At 42.9% G+C, this 19,431-nt stretch overlaps 1 protein-coding gene across 2 annotated transcripts in view; it reads left to right on the top strand.

The window, feature by feature from the left end:
• Nucleotides 1-19,431, top strand: part of LOC307074383 (N-chimaerin-like) — a 55,010-nt gene that overhangs the window by 23,384 nt on the left and 12,195 nt on the right. For both annotated transcript variants that reach the window (XM_079734525.1, XM_079734526.1), the window contains exons 7-8: nt 8,896-9,022; nt 10,478-10,645. In XM_079734525.1, coding sequence (XP_079590651.1) covers nt 8,896-9,022; nt 10,478-10,645 — 295 coding nt within the window. The remainder of the gene's footprint in view (nt 1-8,895; nt 9,023-10,477; nt 10,646-19,431) is intronic.

A 19,431-nucleotide genomic window follows, 5' to 3' on the forward strand; every position in this document is an offset into this window, starting at 1 on the left:
CTGCAGCTGCAGCGAGTGCAACAGCTCCGCCTCGACTCGTTGAAAATAAGAATAGCAAGAGTCGTGTCTGGAAGTACATTGCATTTGAGGCGGATGATCAGGGATTAATAATAGATTTGCAAAAACCTAATGCAAACGGTGCCATTGAGCTTTTCAAACGAAAGGAGGAAACACTTCCAATTTATGGAAGCACCTCAAAGACAGACATCCAGATTGATTCAAAGAATTCAAGTTGAGTGAGTTTCAAGTCATGTTAACGTTACATTAACAACGTATCTAAAGTGTTATCTTGTTTATCCTTATCCTGAAATACACTGTGAAATGCGAGGGTTGCATTTCCACAGAGCCTACTGTGTAGCCCTGTTTACCGTTTGCATACACACATAGCGCCACACTACAAACAACCACCACCACACACGTCAGTTTAATCCACTTCATTTATTTACTCAAAATGATACATATTTCACGCCGTCAACAATGCATTCATTTGTATATCCAGCTTACATTCATTAGTTTATAGTGGTGCAACGGTTCATGGATTACCCGTGATCAGTACGGATGAACCCTCACGGTTCGTGACGCAAGTGATTCGCGAATCGGCTGACTATGCAAAAACAAAATAAAATATAACCGCAAGCGGTGATTCATGGGGTCCGAGCAAAATTATAAGTCAAGAACACAGTAATGGAAGATAAATAAATATGACATATAATTATGAAGGAAAGATGTTGATGTTCCCCTTAATGCCATACTGTGCCTCTGCTTTCAAGTGACTGGGCTTCAGAGCAATGGCCGAATGTCATGTTCAGCATGTTCATAATTGTCTAATCTGGATTCTAACTCTCAAACTAAGGATCACCAGTACAAGGCATTATCCCATTGAGCCAATGACAAACCTGAAATGTAGCCTCATTCACATGGTGAAAATGTCTATTGATAAGCACACAACATCCAGAAAAATCGAAGCAAACATTTCTCAAATGAATTAAGGGCTTTCTTAAAAGAAAATACCTGAAAAATCTTTGAAATTCTGGGGAAATGAAACATTTGTTGTCAAGAACACTAACGGAAGAAATATTAATATGACAGAGTTCATTATGAAGGAAAAATGATTAACGAAGAAGTTCCCCTTAATGCCGTACTGTGTCTTGGCAGTCAGATTCTTGGAAACGAATGAGCCGGAATGTTGTTTGCCTAATGAATTTCAGGTGCTGTTCAATGTTGTGTTTCTTAAATGAGTGGCAATGACAGAATGTGACGTTCAGCTTGTTCCTAATGATATAATCAAGATTCGAACACTCAACCTTAGGATCACCAGTAAAAGGCATTATCCCATTGAGCCACTGACATTCCTGACCTGCATGAAGCCTCATTCACATGGTGAAAATGTCTATTGAAAAGCACACAACATCAAGAAAACTCCAAGCACACATTTCACAAGATAGTTAAGGGCTTTCTTAAAAGAGTACAGATCTGAAAATGTACACTGTTAATGGTATTCACCTAATGATAGCAGTATGGTAGTTATGCAATAACAAAATGGTCATGTTGGCAAAATGGGTTCAGACTGTGGACGTTTGGCTTTTCTATGAAATTGTGGGAAAGGTAAACATTTTTAGTGCAGAAGACCAGGGTGAAAAAGATGCATCTGATTTTAGACATTAATATGATGAAAGAATTTTGAGTCCAGGTCAATCTCATGAGGAGAAATAAGGCTAGTTCATATTTTTTTTAAATAGTGCCACCTCTGGGTGCAGTTCCACAATTTGGGTTGATTAGTAATGGGGGGTATTTGTATCCACCTAATAATAGTCTTATGTTTTTTTATACAATACCAAAATGGTCATATAACTCCAACTTTATTGGCTAACATTTCTCAAATGGAACTAAGTAAAACAAATTCTGTTCGATGATTTTTGTGAGGCTTGGTCTAAAAATTTTATGTGGCAATTTTGGTGAATTTTTGATTATTTTTGTAGCCTGTGAATCTTTTTATCATGTTTAGCTTTAATATGAAATTGTGGGAAAAGTATACATTTTTAGGGCATAAGACGCTGGGTTTTATAAATGCGTCTGATTCTAGAGATTAATATTCTGAAAGAATTTTGAGTCCAGGTCAATCTGGTGAGGAGAAATAAGCCTAATCCATGATTTTTTACAATAGCGCCACCTTTGGGTGCAGTACCCAAAGGTGTATTTGGGTTTATGGGTAGAGGGGGTTATTGGTAACCATACCTGAAAATTTCAAGAGTTTTCGACTTACGGTATAGGCTGCAGTATGACTTTTACAGAATTTGAGGAAAACGTTACAGAAATGATAGGGGCCAAGCAGCTTCACTGCTCGGACCCTTAATAAAGTTGTGCGTTCACTTGATCAGCGCATGTTTAAAGGACGATTCCACATTGAGCCCCCTTTCTGGTTTGTCCAGGATGAAATATAGTGGTTGACACCAAAATGTTGACTATTGGTCCTGTCTCGGGTATTTGGCTCATTTCGAATAGCCCCTGCCTGCTTCAGAATGGCCTTCTATGGTCATTCACAAACCTGTCCTTAAAACGACCCTAAACGTTAGTTTTCAGAAATGTGCAAATCACAGAGTGGTTAGTGGTGTTCGTTGATGTTCCTAATCAAGTATCGTAGCGAAATACAGTTTTCTGTCGTGTTTTATTTAGCATTTTGTAAATCCCATTGAAATGGAAACCGCACCGGAGTTGTAATTCCAGGTCTGCTGTGCTTCCTTTGGACACAGGTTTTTTATTTTATTTACTATCCATGTTATAAAGAAGATGGAATAATGCCTCAGTTTGCACGTTATAGTGTTCACCACTGTTCTTTTTTGTAATGTTATAGTAGTTTATCTTTATTCATTACTTGAAGGCTACATGCCAGTGCCACTGTTTTTTGTAATGTTCAAATGTTTTTAATAAATGAGTGTATGTTGCTGTACACAGGATTTATTGTAGGGGTGTGCGATATGGGAAAAAATCATTTTCTCCATTTCACGATATACAATATTTATCTTGATATTTTGAAATCTCCTTTAAAGGACCCCATGAAATCGCACTTTTACCCTTCAATGTTTTCACTACAATCCCTGCAGACTACAGTGGGGCAAAAAAGTATTTAGTCAGCCACCAATTGTGCAAGTTCTCCCACTTAAAAAGACGAGAGAGGCCTGTAATTTTCATCATAGGTAAACCTCAGCTATGAGAGACAAAATGAAAAAAAAAATCCAGAAAATCACATTGTCTGATTTTTTTAAGAATTTATTTGCAAATTATGGTGGAAAATAAGTATTTGGTCACATACAAACCAGCAAGATTTCTGGCTGTCACAGACCTGTAGAGGTCTCCTCTGTCCTCCACTCGTTACCTGTATTAATGGCACCTGTTTGAACTCCTTTTCAGTATAAAAGACACCTGTCCACAACCTCAAACAGTCACACTCCAAACTCCACTATGGCCAAGACCAAAGAGCTGTCAAAGGACACCAGAAACACAATTGTAGACCTGCACCAGGCTGGGAAGTCTGAATCTGCAATAGGTAAGCAGCTTGGTGTGAAGAAATCAACTGTGGGAGCAATTATTAGGAAATGGAATACATACAAGACCACTGATAATCTCCCTCGATCTGGGGCTCCATGCAAGATCTCACCCTGTGGGGTCAAAATGATCACAAGAACGGTGAACAAAAATCCCAGAACCACACGGGGGGACCTAGTGAATGACCTCCAGAGAGCTGGGACCAAAGTAACAAAGGCTACCATCACTAACACACTACGCCGCCAGGGACTCAAATCCTGCAGTGCCAGACGTGTCCCCCTGCTAAAGCAAGTGCATGTCCGGGCCCGTTTGAAGTTTGCTAGAGAGCATTTGGATGATCCAGAACAGGATTGGGAGAATGTCATATGGTCAGATGAAACCAAAATAGAACTTTTTGGTAAAAACACAACTCGTCGTGTTTGGAGGAGAAAGAATGCTGAGTTGCATCCAAAGAACACCATACCTACAGTGAAGCATGGGGGTGGAAACATCATGCTTTGGGGCTGTTTTTCTGCCAAGGGACCAGGACATCTGATCCGTGTGACGGAAAGAATGAATGGGGCCATGTATCGTGAGATTTTGAGTGAAAACCTCCTTCCATCAGCAAGGGCATTGAAGATGAAACGTGGCTGGGTCTTTCAGCATGACAATGACCCCAAACACACCACCCGGGCAACGAAGGAGTGGCTTCGTAAGAAGCATTTCAAGGTCCTGGAGTGGCCTAGCCAGTCTCCAGATCTCAACCCCATAGAAAATCTTTGAAGGGAGTTGAAAGTCTGTGTTGCCCAGCGAAGGCCCAAAAACATCACTGCTCTAGAGGAGATCTGCATGAAGGAATGGGCCAAAATACCAGCAGCAGTGTGTGAAAACCTTGTAAAGACGTTTGACCTCTGTCATTGCCAACAAAGGGCATGTAACAAAGTATTGAGATGATCTTTTGTTATTGACCAAATACTTATTTTCCACCATAATTTGCAAATAAATTCTTTAAAAATCAGACAATGTGATTTTCTAGATTTTTTTTTTTTCATTTTGTCTCATAGCTGAGGTATACCTATGATGAAAATTACAGGCCTCTCTCATCTTTTTAAGTGGGAGAACTTGCACAATTGGTGGCTGACTAAATACTTTTTTGCCCCACTGTATATACCATTCTTGTCTAACACCCCAGGTGGTTTCCATCAAAACATTTTATATATTTTCATGTTAGTGATTAATCACAATTGAGTTGAAATATAAATTTTTTTTTATTCAAACAAACTGCAAAAACAATCTTCAAAATTACAAAAAAGGGGCAGAGAGAGAGAGAGACTTATAAACATTAAGGCTGAATCATCTAAAAATATTTTACACAAATAACTAATTTAGGCAGCATTTTCTTTATATGTAGGCCATTGCAATGAATTAAACTAAAATATTATAAACTCATTTTGATACAATGTGTTCGATATTTTTGAGCCCATTGAATTAATTTATATAGGAATTGTAGGTGTGCTGCCCTCTACCCCAACCGCCTTGCCAGGGTCGACAGATAACTCCTCTCCCCAACAAACCACGCAGACACGTTCCGGTTAACTCTTTATGATTGCTTGAAGTAGGGCAAAACAACAACGTTTTCCGAGGCTAACTTATAGCTAGAGAAGTAGCATAAGACGAGGGAGCACCTTGTGTTCAGATTATGTGTGTAACTGTTACGGAGCGTGCAGCTGGTAACCAGGACGACATCAGATCAGACAAGACGTTACAAGTATTGGCGTGTTTTGCTCCACGTCCTCCTCTCGATATCCAAAAAACTGCCAGATCACTGATCCCTTATTAGTTATTTTAGGAACCAGCAGTTTGTCCGCTTCCATGTTTCATTTGTCGATTCAATTGGCTTAGGATACACTGTATGCTACACTGAGCCGGCCGGCGCTGCGAACCGGTTGGGCTCTAATATCGAGTATATTCGATGTATCACACAGCCCTAATTTATTTTATTTTTGTTTTTTTACCGTGGTATCGAGAATCGTGGAATTTCACTGGTATTGGTATCGACTACTAAATGTCTGGTATCGTGACATCCCTAATACTGACCAGTAGTTCCTCATTGGCAGTTCCTCATTGGCTTGTAGTTCCTCATTGGCATGAACTCAATTCTATAGGTTAGATAGGGTGACTTTCAGACCTTTTAGTAAATTTGAGTGACCAATTAAATGCTATTCCGAATGCAGCTATAGTCTTTCGTCTATTATTTGCATTTTTCTCGAGTTGTGATTCTTACCATGACCTTTGATATTACTAGAAATTCAGACTTACTGTAGAGCAGGAATGCTGCTTTACTTGGTTTCATTGCCTGACCCTCACAGGGTGGAGATGACGCAATAAACACCCAATACTCATGACTCACATGTTCAGAGTTCACCTAGACTCTATCCCCTCCTACTTATTACGTCCTGGCACTTAATGTACACACTTATTATATGTTGTATTTAGTTATAGTACTTAGTTGTGTGTAGCGTCTTATCCTGGCTATCTTTTTTGTATACAGGGAATGGATTAACCTAGCGATTGTTAGTGCTTGGTACTTGGTTCTATGAACATCCTTACTGTACCATCAGCGATATATTGTTTTTTCAAATGTAATTATTGTAAGCTTAATGCCCTAAATGTAAATGTAACACCCAAAGGTTGTTCAACGATTGGTTAAGAGTTGAATCATAGTGTTAATGAGTGCATTTTTCATGAGTGATTGTTCACTGCTGGTCCATGTAGTAAGCTAGGCTACGGGAGATGCAGTCAGAAATCATTGACCAAATTCATGTTGGAATTCTATGTTTGGGATTTACACGTTTGTGTCCCAGATCACCTCCAAAAGGGGATTTGGAAATTCACATGCCATTCTGTCCACTTGTGCGTGGATAACTGGCTATTAATTCATATTGCCTCGTTCTGTAGTAGAGAAGATCAAGTGAATAAACTAAAAAGACACTAGTCTCCCTAGATGGGCTTGAGAGAAAAATGTGACCACTATACTAACAAGGAGTCATGTTCAAGTGAGCCATGGATGCAATCCATCTACTGAGGGGGTGCAGATGACGCACCCTCTGGTGGTTGAATAACCTCAGCATACCGGTGTCTTGCTTTCCAAGACTGCACTGCAACACACAGGGGTGTGTTGTGATGCAGGAAGAGATTCAAAGCAATTAACAAAATTTACAGGCTCTACATTGTTTACATGCACATGTTGATTCCTTCTACCAAGTTAAGAGTTGAAATGAAATTTGTATTCAGGATATTCATTGGAAGAGGTTGTCAGTTAAGATAGTGACAGAAACAAGTGATGAGCCTTGAATAGTGCATCGCTTTGCGCATACTCAAAAAGAAGCTCAGCATAATCAGGCCTTGGATCACCAATACACGATCCATGCTATGTCTCCTCAGGACCTAGCATGCTTGTGTGTGAACTCATCATGGAGAAGCCAACATTGCTGAGTAACAGAAAATCGTATGGCAATTATGCATCCCAAAATAACCTATCATATATATTTATGGCTATTAAACCTATTATATAACTTATTTAATCAAACACCACACTCACTCACCATATCGAATACTATTACCCAAACAACTGCTACTGGATGCGGGATCCCTGCCTCCTCTATCTCCTGTCCTCTTTGCCCTGGCCATAGAACCACTAGCACAACATATTATCTGACAAACCAGGGAGACTGAATGCGTGCCCATTGGGAGAAAAACATACAAATTTGGTTTATTTAGAGAAAAGGAGGTTGAACTTTAAAGGGATTGTGTGCGTCTGTGTGTGTGTGTGTGTGGGGGGGGGGGTAAGGGTTTAGCGTTTGTCAAAGACAGCAGTAGGCCGGTAAGCTGCTCAGACACATCTGACTGTGAACTCCCAGTGTGTGAGGTGTGTGGGTAGGAGAGTGCTTCGTGAAAGAAGAGGGGGGGAGGACATTTGTGCGAGAGTCTTATAAAAAAAAACACTTCCCTGTTGGTTTGGCTCACAACACCTTTAACACCTTTCATTACAAATCTTTTAGGAGACATTTGATACAAAGTAGCTTCTAGTGAATACAGATGCATATCATGAAGAGACAGGTTTGGCTCAAGGCATCTTGCTCAAAGATAGAGGAAGACTGGGGGACATTAGGGATCGAACCTGGTACCTTTGGCTGGGATCCAAACACCCTAAAAACCTCAACCCCCCGAACCTCACCACATATTCAATATGACTGTACACATATATATATATATATATTTGCATTGTTAAGGAGAGCTTGGGATACAACATTTTCATTGCCAGCTATGACCGCTTTTGTGCATTTGACTAATAAAATAACTTGATATTACTTTTAAATGGACCAATCAAAATCAATTCAAACTTATCAGGGGATTATACGTTATGGTAAACCTGAAGAGTCCCCTGCATCGTGCCTTCCTTCACTCAGCGATCCAGTCCCATTTGCCTGGAGGTCGGCGATCAGAGAGCAGGACACATGGGGAGGAGCACCCAGCACCCTCTCTCACTCCTCTCATTTGTTCCATTTAGTTCTGGGTCAGTCTTGGCTATTCATAGTTTTACAACTCTTTTTTTTAACGCTCCCCCCTCCCTCTATGTGTCCTGTTTTCTTTCTCTCTCTCTTTCTTTCTCTACACCTCTCCTACCTCTCTCTGGACCTCAACCTTCTCTTCTTTCTTTATCTCTCTGGCTCGCTTTCTCTGTCTCTCTCTCGACCCCCCCCCCCCCCCCCCCCTCTCTGTCTCTCTGTCCCTGTCTCATTATCTCTGTCCCTCTCTCATTATCTCTCCCCCTCTCTCTGTCTCGTTGTCCTCTGCCCTTAATTGACTTCCATAAATATCATCCCAGAGCCTGGTGGCCCGATCTGGGTGCTGCCAGACTACGGCAGCTCTGGACTTTTTGGGTTAATGACACGCAGCAATGTGCTGGTTTCCTTTTTTCAGGTGCTTTCAATACGCAGAGAGGTGGCCGTAAATTGTGGGAAAGCACAATTGTAGTCTCACTGGAATTAGGAATTGGTCAGAGTTAGCAAAAGCATTGAACTCCAGTCCAACGTGTTTTCCATGCTCAAAACACACTTGGAATTAATTGGGCTCCAAAATAAGTAACCCAATTTCATATGCATTTGATCCTTATTATGGCCATCACAAGACGTAATAGTATTGTATTACTATTACTATAATCAGTATATATTATGATGTACTGTGTTCAAACATGCATTCTCTGTGAACACTGATTTCCATAATAAAACTAATAAATATAAAATAAAAAAACATAAATTATTATGGTTATTATTTTATCATTAATATCGACTTGCACTCCTCTGATTCTAGGTTCAGGAACCAGACCAAAAACTTCCGTCTGTACCACGATGGGAAGCACTTTGTCGCCGAGAAGAGGTTCGAGTCCATCCATGACTTGGTCACCGATGGCCTGATCACGCTCTACATCGAGACCAAGGTGTGTGTGTGTGTGTGTCTGTGTGTGTGTGTGTGTGTGTGTGGCGTACAAAGTGAACACCTGCTACAAGCGATACTCGATACTACTGGTGGATACATTTTACCATTTAATTCTGGGTTACATTGCATAAGAGTTGCTTTTGCTGGTGGGACACATTTTGGACCCTGTGCGTAGATGTTCATTCAACCAAGTGCCAAGTACTAACAATCGCTAGGTTAACCCATTCCCCATATACAACAAAGATAGCTTGGATGCTACACAACTAAGTGCTATTCTTAAGTGCAAGGTGGTAGAACATACAATAAGTGTGTACATTAAGTGCCAGGACGTACAACATACAATAAGTGCGTAAGAGGGATGGGATGGGGTGGCTATGCAGAGTCCTGGGGAACTCTGAACAGTTTTCAGAGTATAAGGAATGATCAAGGATTCAAGGATAAGGCAGTGTAGCTACATCGAAGGTTTGGCTTTCTACCATGGCGGCTCCTTAAAGTCATGTAGCATCCTAAATCGGCCAAACAGGTCTCTTTACCAATGCTATGCTAATAATATGACAGCGATAACGCAACGAAACAGTAAATGGTTATTATATGTTAGTTTAAAGTCAAAGTTGTCAAGAATGTTGTTCCAGCGTTTATTTACAGGCAGTAATAATAACGCTGTAGCACTGAGTAAAAATGTAAAGTATCACCGTGACAGGCGGGGTTACTGACCACTATACTAATGTGAGTCAATCTGCTCAGAGACCAGCAATTGATTAAGTACCTTTGATTTAGATTTAGTCAGGAAAGCAAACCGACTGAATGAGAATCCTTTGAAACGTTCAGAATCCTTCAGAAAATGTCTGCCTCATATACACTGACTAATGTGTTTGACAATACATATAATAATTAATAGCATAAGGAGGTCAGAGTGTCATTTTTTTAAGTTGCAAAGTTAGAGCTTTCTTAACAGTATCTTAAATACCATGAAATCAACAGTAGAAAATCTGAGGTAAAACTCTCATTCAAATGCAACACCAACAGTCATGCATGTCTAGGGTGTGTCAGCAGCTTGTTTGCACCCACTTAACCTAACATATGGCTCTTTAACATGCAAATCACCCATCCCTCTCCACCCCTCCCCCCTCCAAACTCTCCTCTTCCAACCCAATTCCCCATCTCCTTCCCCTCCTCAACCCCCCGTCTCCGACCCCAACCCTCTTCCCTCCTCTGCACCACATCTCTCTCCACCCTTCTTGTACCTATCCTCTTCTCCCTCCCCTCCTCCTTCACCCCTTTCTAACCTCTCTTCCCTCTTTCCTCCGCCCCACCCTCTTCCTCCAAATCCTCCTCCACCCCTCTCTCCCTCCCTTTTCCCTCCACCACTATCCTTCTTCTCCCCCCCTCTCATCTCTGCCTCCTCATCCTGTTCTTCCTCACCCTCTTCTTCCTCCTCCTCCTCCTCCCCTGTCAGGCGGCGGAGTACATCGCCAAGATGACCATCAACCCCATCTACGAGCATGTGGGCTACACCACCCTCAGCCTGGAGCCCATGCTCAAGAAGCACCTGCCGCTGCGCAGCGCCCCTGACCAGCCCGATGGCCTCGCCCCCACCAGGGACCGTGGCCACGCCGAGGAGAGGGTGAGGACGCCTAGAAATATACCCAACATGCCTTTATATACACACATGCACGAGTCTAGCCGGATGCCGCACTTCCCCGTCAAATGTATTCATACTGGTCGTGCCAAAGTGCTGCAAAGGATCATGGGATGGCTTGCGTCGATGTGACGGCATTGGTTAATTTTGCGGAAATGAGTGAAGCATCGAGCCATTTCATTGGACCGTGAGCGGTTTTGAGCAGTTCTATGGTATTTAAATTGCTGTGTGTGTGTGTGTGTCCCAGCTGGGCCATGTACTCATTCATGCTTGAGTGGGCTGTTCACCAGTTTTAGAATTGCAATCAACGGAAGGAAACGAAGGTCTTTAGGGATGACAAAGGAGAGACCCCGAAGCACACACAGTAAGTGTCGTCTCAAGTGTTTTCTGCACCACGGGTGAAAGTCCTCAGGTCTTAAATGACCTACAGTCCATGACAGCCCACCCTGCACCTCATTCATTATGTGTGTGTGTGTGTATGTCAGCATTGTGCCGCCCCAGGTTGACTTGTATTGGGCGGTGGTCTTCTGCGTACGTTGGGTGATTTCCTAATAGGAGGGGGGGGGGCCCACCGGGTTTCTGCAGACTCTGCAGTGCGTCTGTGACATTGAGCAGAGGGGAGCCCAGCCCTGGAGCCCGCGTATGGGGGGGACGAGGTTGGGGGAAGGGGGGAGATCGAGGGGGGCTACAGGGTCAGTGCCCTTGACGTAAGGCGCATACATCCACTAAATCCATAGTGTGTTGGCAAGGAAGTGTATGTATGTATGTGTATGTATGTATATCTTCTTCAATTCAATTCAATTTTATTTCTATAGCCCTTAATCACCATTACAGTCTCAAAGGGCTTAACAGGTCAAATATTTATGACACCCCCCTTTACCCAAGCCCCCACAAGGGCAAGAAAAAACTCCCTTGAAATTAGCAAGGAAGAAATCTTGAGAAGAAACGCATAGTGGGGGATCCCTTCTTCCAGGGAAGGTCAGGAGTGCAATGGGTGCCATAATTTACATACAGGTAAATACATGCACATCATGTTAAAATGGTGATGTGGTGCTGGCCGGTTGACCATGAGGAGAGTCCAGGCATCCAGTCCAGTCACCGCAACATGCTAGAACAGACAGATTAGTGTATAAGAACGGAACAGTACATAGTGGGAATGTATACTGCATTAACAAAACACAAACAAACAGAGTGGTCTTCACTTCGCATCTGTCGCTTTCACAATCCTATGTTCCAAATGCAAGATCGTAGAGGTGCGTTTTGAGCTTTCCTTTGAATAGCTCCACAGAGTCAGCTTCCCTGATCACTTGTGGCAGCCTATTCCATAGGAAGGGGGCTCGATAGGCAAACGCTCTCTGTCCAGCCAATTTCTTTTTAACCTTCGGCAGTGAAAGAAGGCCAGCTCCCGAAGACCGGAGGGACCGAGAAGGACTATAAGGAATGATCAGGTCCTTCAGGTAGGATGGAGAAGATCCATGCACGGCTTTATAGGTTAGCAGTAGCACCTCAAAGTCAGATCTGAAAGTTATTGGTAGCCAGTGCAGAGAGGCGAGAATAGGTGTGATATGATCAAACCTTCTCATTCTGGTCAGCAGTCTAGCTGCAGCATTCTGTACGAGCTGTAGACTTTTTGTGGTAGATTTTGGTAGTCCCGAGAACAGTACATTGCAATAATCCAGTCTTGATGAAACAAATGCATCAATCAGTGTCTCTGCATCCACTGCAGATAACATTGGTCTGATTCTTGCAATGTTTCTCAGATGGAAAAAGCCAATTCTAGTTATGCTTCTAACATGTTGGTTGAAGCACAGTTGAGGGTCGAACAGGACCCCAAGATTCTTGACTGATGCACTCTGTAGGATGTAGGAGTCCATCCAACCACAGTGAGACATCCTCAAACTCTCTCCGGTCCCGCTTCGAGCCGATAATTATCAGCTCTGTCTTCCCAGTGTTAAGCTGTAGGAAGTTTTGTGACATCCAGCCCTTCACCGCAGCCAGACAGGACTCAACCCTCTGGATCTGGGCCGAGTTCCCTGAATCTACATCAGGCAGGATACCACCACCTGGAAAGTGAGCAAAAAATGGTCTGATAAAGCTGAGGTGTAGGGAGAGACCACTAGCTGTGAGATGTCTACACCGCGGGTCAAAACGAGGTCCAGCGTGTTTCCACCGATGTGGGTTGGGTGCTGGACGAGCTGTTTGAAGCCAAGCGTATCTGTAATGGACAGAAAAGCCCTTGTGAGGGCATCAGATGGATTATTCACATGAATGTTGAAATCCCCAATGAGCAAAATATTGTCTGAATATGTAGCCAGATCAGCTGCAAAGTCAGAAAACTCATCAACAAAAAGTGAATACGGTCCTGGGGGACGGTATACTACAGCTAAAACGAATGAGTCTGGAACTCGTTTCGCTTGTCGGGGAGCTGAGGAGCAGAACGCAAGCACCTCAAAGGATCTGAATGTATATCTATTCTTTGGCTTTAAATTAAGCTTAGAATTAGATATCAGGGCGACTCCACCACCTTTCTTAATTTCTCTAGCTACTTGAGCGCTGACATAATTGGTGGGAGTAGCTTCGTTTAGGGCTAGAAACTCATCTGGTTTTAACCAGGTTTCACAAAGGCCCAGTATGTCGATCTTATTATCAACAATTAGATCATGGACCAAGAGCGCCTTAGATGATAGCGACCTTATATTCATGAACCCTATTCTGAGTGCTTCCATTTTATTATTTTCAGAGGGAGTCCGATTAACACTCAGCTCTGAAGCGATCAAGGGGATGGTGCGATTTCGACATACTGGTCGCGTGCCCCTTGCCTGCAGGTTTTACACCTCGAGACAGTGCGAGGCCGCACCACCGTACATATAGGTACAGCGTTATTTTCAGAGGGAGTCTGGTTAACACTCATCTCTGAAAAGATTGGTGCAATAGATACATCTTCCTGATAAACTGGATCAGCTTACCAGATGCTAGCAGGTTTGCTAAACTCCTGCAACCCAGCATGCTGTGAGTGGATGAGTCACGCCTGGATAAGACATTTGTCTATGTTTTTTGACATAATTGAGGCGCCTAACCCAGTAGGGTGTAGGCCGTCTCTCATGAGCACACCAGGGCGGCCCCACAAGGAGGGCCAGTTATCAATGAAACCAAAGCCCTGCTCTGAACTAAATCGTGCCAGCCAGCGATTTAGAGACAATAATCTACTATAGCGCTCATCATTACCCTTATCGGGTAGAGGGCCAGAGAGGATTAATCGATGCCGACACATCTTTCTGGCGAAGTCACAAAGCATAACTATGTTGCTTTTTGTGACCTCAGTTTGTCTCGTCCTAGCATCGTTGGTGCCGACATGAACTACAATGTTGTCGAAAGTAGTGTCGGTGTTTGCCAGCACCCTAAGATTAGCTTCAATGTCGGGAGCCCTGGCCCCGGGTAGGCAAATCGTTTTTGCTGGCGAGTGTAGTCTAACTTTACGTGTAACAGAGTCGCCTATGACTAGTGTTTTTACCCCCGAAAAAAACTTGCGAGGCAGGCTACTGACAGCAGTCTGCCTCGCAAGTGGTGCTGCCGACAGGATTGCCTTGACGGAGTCACTGCTAACGATAGCGTTAGCCCTACGAGTCCGCCTGGCGGGTCTCTTCTCTGTACTTTCTGGAGCATCTGTCTTCTTTATGCTCTTCTTTATGCTCGCCAGCGTTTCATCCTCCAACTGACATATTCGACCCACTCTTTCATCCTCAGCTGCCGAAACACTAATCCACGTCTCCATCACTTGCAGACTCGACTATTGCAATAGCATTCTTTATGGCCTCCCTTCCACTCTTCTTCAAAAAGTGCAATATGTACAAAACTCTGCTGCCCGACTGCTTACTAACTCCCCCTCCAGAGAACACATTACTCCCATCCTCCGTCAACTTCATTGGCTTCCAATAAAACAACGCATCAATTGCAAGATCCTCCTCACCACCTACAAAGCGCTAAACAACTTTGCACCCTCGTACATAACAGATCTCCTCCATCGCCACTCCCCCACTCGCCGCATACGCTCCGCTAATGCAAAGCTTCTCTCCTCCATCACCAAGACCAAGTATCGCACCCTGGGGGACAGAGCCTTCACCATCGCCGCCCCTACCCTCTGGAACTCCCTCCCTCTGGCCATCCGAAACTCTGATACACTCTGTTCATTCAAAAGTCAACTTAAAACCTATCTCTTCAGGACCACCTACAACATTTGAAAAATCATCCTCCGCCATCTTCCACTCTCTCCCGCTCTCTTAATATATTGCCTATTGTTGTGGTGTTGTTTATTTTTTCCCTTTTGTTTGAGTGTCTGTTCTGTCTGTATGTATTCCTTTCTTATTTGTAAAGCGTCTTTGAGTATTTTGTAAAGCGCTATAAAAAACTGATCTATTATTATTATTGTGTGTGTGTGTGTGTGTGTGGACTGTTGCCATGGTAAAAAGTGAGACTGATAGCGTTTATGTCGTGGGCTGATAATATTCGCTAGCTCTCGCCATGTATGTAACTTCACTACATATACTTTAAAGATCTCCTATTATACTACTTTTCTGGTCTTCATTTCTTATTAATTATTCCTATAGAGCAACCTGACACGAATCACAGCACAAAAAACTATGTAGATTTTTAGGAAACACTTCCTCTCATCTGGGCGCTTTCAGCATTCTCTGTCAACACTCGGCTTCGTCCTCCCTCTCTCCCCACTCCGTTGTGATTGGTTACCTTCCGGAAGAGCATGTTGCAGCATTACCATACATGGAAAATCCGGATTGTTCTACGTAGATAAATCCCGGAAATTTGAACAAGTGAATCGCGACCGGCGTCCCTAGTGTTTAGTGCTCTGCACAGCCACCCCAGACGGTCAGCAGGGAATAATTCTAAATGCATGTACGTCATTATTTGACACTTAAGTGTGGTTAAACATGACTATAAATCATTATAACAGCATAATAGGTGCTCTTTAAAGATCCCATATAATGCCCTTTTAAGGTTAATAATTGCATTTGGGGCCCTCCCGAGTAGCCCATTCTGCTGTTATTGGTCAGCACGCACACTCTGTTGCGCTTGGTCGAACGCTTTGCGTGTGTGTCGGCAAATCCACCTCCCGAGAAGTCGTAAACATTGCGGGTAGTCGGGAGGCAGGGCTTCTGCACTTCAGCACCGCCCACTGCCGGACGTCTGACGTCACACTATTAGGTAAGTAAAGTTTAAGTGCAAACCTGCCGCAAATACTTCCCCTGGCTCGGACTGAGATTTTGCTAGCTTAGCAGACGTAGAACATGTATGCATACATAATACAACAGTCTAAAGCAAAGGGAAAAGTCGAAAAAGCATGATATCTCCCCTTAAGTATGATATCACCCCCTAAGTATGGACTGTTATTGTAAAGCAAGGTAGGTGACAGTCGAATGAGACCTCTGCTCGCTGAGAGGAATTTGGTGAAGGTACGACGAAGGCATCCCTCACATAGCTTCATTTGATTTGGAATGAATCTTTTGCTGAAAAGCATGGATTGCGGTTGGTCATTCTCTATGTCTGTCAGTCCTGGGAGAGCATCGGTTGCGTTTTCCTAACCAGTTCTTCATAACCAGTTATTTCTTGAGTACCCCCACTTTGGATTGAGTATTAATTACCTCCCAGCGGTCCACTGTTTCCAGTTTCCTCTTGCAGTGGTTGTTGTCTGTGGACAACATTTGGATAACTTCCTGAACACCATGGGACGACAGAAGACATTCAGGTCGCAGGCCGTGACCAACATCTAGCAGTCTTTGTTCTTTCAGTCCCAGACACCAGTCCATACATGAGTCTGTTGGTTTAACATGACCGGAGGGCACCACCGGGTATCCAAACGTTGTCTTGGGATGGACTTCTTCTACCCGCTCATCCACCAGCACTTCTGGAGGCATGTTAACTACTCGACGGATCCCTCCCCTCCTTCTTCAAGACCCCCACGCCCACCCTTTGGTATAAGGGTGCCCACTGTGTCAACCGGGATCCACCGGTCGATCGCAAAGGTAGTGCGGATAGATCGCAGGACATTCCAAAAAAAAAGAAAAGAAAAAGGATTTATTTGTATGCATCCTCCCTATGGCATTTACCACTTGATTGACGAAAATTGTCTGCAAGGCTTTGCCAAACGGTTTCTTTGCTTTAGTCGAGCCAATCGCTATATTTATGTGCTAGATTTTTTTTTATTTGCATCACTACTACACCTGAACTCGTCAGCAGTGGAAGATGAGATTTTGACAGTACAAGCTGATATTGAGCTTATACTATAAGCAATGTTCCCCCTAATTTTTCATGTGTCTGAGCATACACACAAACTCCCTGAGAATTACTTGGACCACTGTGAGCAACATAAGATGTGCACACTGTGGCCACACCAGTATCACACCTGTCCAAAACCTAAGATCATAACAAGTAACATGGCTTATTAAAAGAATCAAATAACAGCAGTAATTTCCGTTAGATTATTTTTAATATAAGTGATTTGGCCCACTTACAAGGAAAAAGACAAATCTTGTTTTTCATGTGTAGTATGTACATCAGAAAAAAAAAAAAGTGACCAGCTGTATAGTTAAAGATACATGTCAAAAAGATACACAGTAAAGTAGGTCCACTTTAGACAGCTTCTCTGCCTGAATTTTGCTCTGCAGCTGTTCAGAGGAAGTCCATCTCTAGGCTGAGGCTGTGATGGTCCAGGTGCACAGAGAGGACTGCTGCCACTTCTGGGTCCAGGTCTGCACACTGGGACTCCAGCTAGAGCAGGAAACCCACCAGCAGACAGAACAGACAGACAAGGAGGGATAAAATTAACACACATAAACCTGAGATCATAACAAGTTACAGGGCTTATTAAAATAATCAAATTACAGCAGTCATTTCTGTTAGATTACTTTTAATATAAGTGATTTGGCCCACTTCGAATGAAAAAGACAAACTGTGTTTTTCATGAGTGGCGTAGTATGTTGTATGTCGGAATGAGGGACCTGCTCCGGAAGAATTGAGCGTTGAATGTACGCCTTTCAGAGATCAAATTTTGTTCACATTAAAATATTCACATTTTGCACAATGAGGTGTGTGCTGTAGCACAAGCATGTAATACAGTGTAAATTCCTGTAACTCTTTGTCTGTATATATAATATATAATAACAGCTTTTTAAATTTAATTTCTACTAATCATAATCTAGTAACAGCATTTGATGATTAATATCCACAAATACAAATTTGTAATGAATGACACTAGAATAAGCACAAATCTGATCAGGGACTTAAATTTCACCTTATTTTTCCCGTCTGTCCTTCTCACTTCTCCAGTGGTTGTAGACTTTGTCCAGGTTGATGGCCCCGTCTGCTTCTTGCTTTGACTTTATGCGCATCAGCTGGTCCAAATGTGCCACTTCAAGATGATTTCTGGATGCTGTTTTGATATGATTCATCAAACTAAAGCCTCTCACAATATGCACTGGATGCTTGAAATGTGGCACAAATATCCACAAGCTGTGAGATCTCCTTTAGCTCCTCACATCTAAGTGCTGCAGCCACCATATCTGAGAATGTGCTGATTGACCCTTGTTTCAGTTTTTGCTTCACTACGTACTTGAATTCAGCATATTCACTGTTAATGGCCTCCATAGAATGTGGGTGGTGGAGAATGGCCTCATACTTCTTTGCCAGTGAAGCAATATCTGTTGATTCATACTCAAAACTGATGTCTGAGCTCAATAATTCAATGTCAAATGCAGACCACTCCTTTTATTCATCCTCCGGAAAACGAGCATCCAAGTGATCACAGAGTTTACGAATAAAAAGAGTAATCTCACCGGTATTTCTGGCATCAGCTGATGAGGTCCTCATCACCTCTTTGACACGGACACTCCACTGAACATCCTTCTCATCGTTCAAGTATTGGGAATGCAACTTCTCAATCTTTGCTCTTGCAAAGCAGTGTCCTTCCATCACAGCCAGGTTGCAATATTGTTCTGTTAGGTGTAGTATTTGCCGCTTTAATAAAGCTGCAACTCCGTTGTGCTTTCCTAGCATTACTGAGGCGCCATCAGAGGTGAGCATCACCATTCTCTGCAAGTCCAGTCCATGCTTGGAGTAAAACTGAGTGATTGCCTGCACAATATCGTGAGCAGTGCATGCTGTCAGTGCCGCTGAACACAGTTTTCTAGTTGACGTCATTTTCCTCCCTGTATTTAATATATAGGACTAGCATTTTGTGCACTGTTATGTCTGTGCTCTCATCTACTATCAGGGTATGCCAGGGTGCATTTTTAACATTGCAGATTGTCTCATTCTGCTTCTCTCATTGATTGAGTTCACAAATTCAAAGGCATAATTTTTGCTTTGCCATCCTTCTGGTATACTCACATACTTTGCCATGTGATCGTGGATTTGTTGAACCGACAGCCTTGATGCATTCATTTTGATGGCAAGTAGAATATTGTCTATGAGAATTTTAACTTGCTCCGGGTTGGATTTCTTTTTGTGTGACAGCTCGTTCTTCTTCTCTCGATCTTTTGTGCTCTCCTGCAACAATGAACCGATCCCCATTCCCATCTTGCGTCTTCGTACAATTCCAACAGCATACAAATGACTTTTATGCTGAATGTGACGCTTGAGGTAGTCCATCTTCCATTCAGTCCACACTTTTCCCTCCGAAAACTCGCCGTTGCTTTGGCTTCGCAGGATGTTTTGCAGAGCAGCACTTTCTCGCTCGAAAAAGAAAAAATCTCATCCAGTTT

This window comes from Pollachius pollachius (genome assembly GCF_949987615.1).
Source record: "Pollachius pollachius genome assembly, chromosome: 4".
NCBI classification, from domain to species: Eukaryota; Metazoa; Chordata; class Actinopteri; order Gadiformes; family Gadidae; genus Pollachius; species Pollachius pollachius.